Raw genomic sequence first — 4,284 nt, 5'->3', positions numbered from 1 at the left:
AATGCCATCCTACCTAGCGTCGAGGCAGCAATGATGGCAGTGCTGACCATGCAACTAATTCTCATGTTGAAGAAGGAACAGTCAGACAGCACAGATATTCCTAGACTTGCTATCAGGTTACAAACAGCAGACGCCGTCACGCACCAGGCTGCGTCTTGGAAGGAGTAGCCTGCCGCTTGGACGGCAAAGGGCATTAAGGTTAAGAAGTTCAGCCAGCTGTTGAGAGTAAGAGCTCCACTGACAGCGATGATAGCCGCTCGGGGTGATTTTAGGACGCTCAGGTTTGTGACGGTGCTACAGATCACTCGCAATATCAGTCTGCAAAGATTTCTGTCGTGTTTAGAATCTTCGGAGTCGTTTCGGAGAGGGCGGAAGAGCGAGGCGCCGACGCAGGCATTTAGCAGGACCGCACCGGTGATGAGCGTCGCCCATTTAAACCCAAAACTTTCCTGAAGATACGTGACGAGGAGCGGGCCGAGGATCGGGCCACATGAGACCCCAGCCACCAGAATGGCATTCGCTGTGCCTCGACGGGTGTTGAAATAGTGTGGGACGATTAGGTAACACAGGTTATTCAGAAGGCCACAACTTATCCCTGTGGAGATGGTACATGGATATATATATATATATAAATTCCCATTCAGAATTAATAAACTTATTAGACATATATTACAGAAAAATAGAGAACGACAACAAACAAATACAGGTCTACGGTCATAAAGATTAATCAATATCATTTAAGTACAGCCAAACACAATATCAGCCCCCCCCCCCTTCAGCAAACACTGACCTCCCACCACGGAGTAAGAGAAAATCAGGAACTCAGCGGAGTTAGCGAAGGCTGACAGGATGAGCGAGGCAGCGACGAAGAGGGTGCTTGGTACAGCGACCGACCTCCAGGAGAACTCTGCTAACAACGGACCCAATAGCGGCCCAGAGAAGTTGTATATGAATTGAAATGTGTTGAAGATCCAACCAACAGTCGTTGATGATGTCCCGATATCCAGGAGGAAGGGAGAGAAAATGATGCTGAAACAAGGTCCTACGACGTTGATCAGCATCTGCAAAGTGAGAGGATTCCTTTCAACATGTTCGAATATCTAATAGTCTCATTAACGAGGCTTGTGTGTTCAGATGAAAACGCATAATTCTGATAAAGGACACTTGGGAGTACATGGCAAGACACTTTAATAATTAGATGCCTCGTGATGAAAATGGCAAGGGTACCATTTGAAAGGAATATAAACTCACGCACTCAAATTAAGTTACCCTAGTTACACTAAGTATACATGACTTGCATATAAAGATATCATCCGAAAATTACATTCCTTGAATATGATTTACTTAGGTTAAAGGTTTAGTGGTATTCTTCCTAGATAATTGATTCTGGTGGATCACACACACGCACACACACAGATATATATATATATATATATATATATATATATATATATATATATATATATATATATATATATATATATGTGTGTACATATATATATATATATCTATATATATATATATATATATATATATATATATATATATACATACACACACACACACACACACACACACACACACACGTATATATATATATATATATATATATATATACATATATATATATATATATATATATATATATATATATATGTGTGTGTGTGTGTGTGTGTGTATGTGTGTATATTTGTTTTCTAAAGATATATACAGTATATAGCTTACCATACCACAACTAGTCCGTTGTAAGTCATCGTATGATGCGTTTTGCAATGTGGCTGTCGCTATCATACATGTATCATTTTCTAATTTCGCCCACTATAAAGGAAAACATAACCAACACCGTTTGCTAATCTGGCTAATGCCCTTTAAGTAAAAAGCCATTAGCCACAAAGCCTTTATAAAACCTTCTCACCATGATGAGGGCAGCAGCCAGTGCCACAATCCAGCCGTAGCCTCCATCAGCCACTTCTTCCCCATGGCGTTCCTTTTGAACCTCCTTTTTCGGTGGGCGCGATAAGTCTTCCTTGCCCGGTTCATTCTGGGAGAATTGAACCCTATCTGTGAGTTGAGGACGACTCGAGGGTTGCGGGAGGTCGATGTGGTCCTCCTCGAGCTGGGGCCGGAGGTTGTCTGCAACATCCGTCGGGTGGGGGGTGTACGCTAGATTTACCACTCCATTACTTTCGAGTTCCGTCCTGAATCTCATGATTGCAGAAACTTTCATCTGCCTTTTTTCCGAATTTAGGATCTGGATCAAAATGTTTATCACAGTCGTTCGCTGAAATAATTTTGCAACACACTGCTGATCACTATAACAAATTATGATGATAACATCTGATAAAACTTTACTTTCTAGTGGGCAATGTTGCTTTACTAAGGGTATAGCACCGACTGCCTTATCTGCACTTGAATCGAGTTGAGTGCGCCCGACCCATGGACTCTCACACTTCTGAAACTCAGAGTCATATGCTTGCACATGATCTCTCCTCACGCAAACCGAATCTAGTTTCATCAGTAGCTACGGGGCTGCTTCTGTGTTCAAGATATCCGGCGGTAAAGCCTAGTTAAAGAATATTACATGATGGTTATTCGTGTGCTGAAGTAGTACCATTTTTTGTTACAATTCTAGTAGTCATGTTATGATAATGCAAGAGAACGAATTAGCTCCAGGTAATATATATTTTTACTTATTTATCTATTATATGTATGTATGTACACACACACACGCACACACGCACACACACACACACACACACACACACACACACACACACATATATATATATATATATATATATATATATATATATATATATATAAATACATACATACATACACATATATACAAATCTAAACAGATAGATATAGATATACATACAGATAGATAGATAGGCATACACACACACACACACGCACACACACACACACACACACACACACACACATATATATATATATATATATATATATATATGTGTGTGTGTGTGTGTGTGTGTGTGTGTGTGTGTGTGTGTGTGTGTGTGTGTGTGTGTGTGCGTGCGTGTGAAAATCACCAGATCATCTGTCATCAGAAAATGTTTATCGCCTTGTACCGTATCCTTCATCATCCTGAACTAAAAAAATACATAAGGGAATGATCGTCCCCTATTTTCCCAACTATTCCTGTATACTCCTTTCTCTGTGCTTTTACTTTCAAGGAACTTCTTCAGATCAACGCATTTACTGTCTTACTTGAGTTGCACCTGCTGTTCTTTCAAGGTCGGTCGTGCTAAGTCATGTCTTGCCTGTAAGGAGTTCGGATGGAATCACTAAATGGCATATATAGATAGCCAGAGGTGTATACACACACACACACACACTATATATATATATATATATATATATATATATATATATATATATATATATATTATATATATACATGTATATATATATATATATACATATATATATACATATATATATATATATATATTCGTTCAATCAAAGATATACGACTAAAACCACAATTTCTATCCCAAGACTCCTGCATTCCTCCTGATATTGTGGCTATTCGACTAATATTTCGATTATGTGCTTGTCTCTCGTTTTTGCCAGTATCTTTGCTCATAAAAATAGTTTGACAATTAAACCTCAGAGACAGCCCCGTTAAGCCATCACGGTTTGCCGGTTTACCTTAAACAGGATAATCTGTGAGCTGTTAACCTCAGCTTAGGTCGGTGCTTGATAAACAAGTTCTGAATACTTGCGTAGTTCAGCTATAATCGCATTTATTCAGGGCCAAGTGATCAAGTCTCCTTCGACCTCTTTTCCTCAACCAACTCCTTCCATCTTCCCTGTACTCTCCCTGGGTCCACGAGATTCCCACTGGGGAATTGGTATTCGCCTGGGGGAGGACTACAGCTCGGGACCAGGGAGCATATCTAAATACTAAGCCCCAATACTCTCGAGGTACCGAAGTACTCCGCCGCCGCTTCCTCTGAGTAGGTCGTGCGTAGGGATAGGGTATCCGAAGGTCTCTATAAACCTGCAACTATAGAGAATAGGAATAGGGATAGGTCCCTGAAAAGGACCTCCACTGACTAGGCGAGAACACCCACACGGCCTCTATAAGCTCTTACTAGAGGGGACGGGGATGAGTTTGCAAATCTTTTATGTTTCTTTTGTTTCATTTATAGGTGTTGTAGGTGTTTATGCGGAGTGTATGTGGTCGTCTGAGTGAGTGTGAGTTAATGAGGATGATGTCAAGGTCGTGTTGTCTGTATTGGTTGCAAACTACAT

The 4,284-nt window shown here is 40.4% G+C and overlaps 1 protein-coding gene across 1 annotated transcript in view; it reads right to left on the bottom strand.

The window, feature by feature from the left end:
- The window catches only part of LOC122245939 (monocarboxylate transporter 12), a 4,628-nt gene extending 2,194 nt beyond the window's left edge, over positions 1-2,434 (bottom strand). The window contains exons 1-3 of the mRNA XM_043004085.2: positions 1,916-2,434; positions 791-1,061; positions 14-595 (exon numbers count right to left, since the gene is read on the bottom strand). Coding sequence (XP_042860019.2) covers positions 14-595; positions 791-1,061; positions 1,916-2,227 — 1,165 coding nt within the window. The 5' untranslated portion in view covers positions 2,228-2,434. The remainder of the gene's footprint in view (positions 1-13; positions 596-790; positions 1,062-1,915) is intronic.
- Positions 2,435-4,284: the final 1,850 nt, after the last annotated feature.

This window comes from Penaeus japonicus, unplaced genomic scaffold, assembly GCF_977035675.1.
Source record: "Penaeus japonicus unplaced genomic scaffold, GWHDUDI00000001_assembly GWHDUDI00000001, whole genome shotgun sequence".
NCBI lineage: Eukaryota > Metazoa > Arthropoda > Malacostraca > Decapoda > Penaeidae > Penaeus > Penaeus japonicus.
Note: the sequence above shows the minus strand (reverse complement) of the source record. Positions and strands in the feature narration are given on the sequence as shown.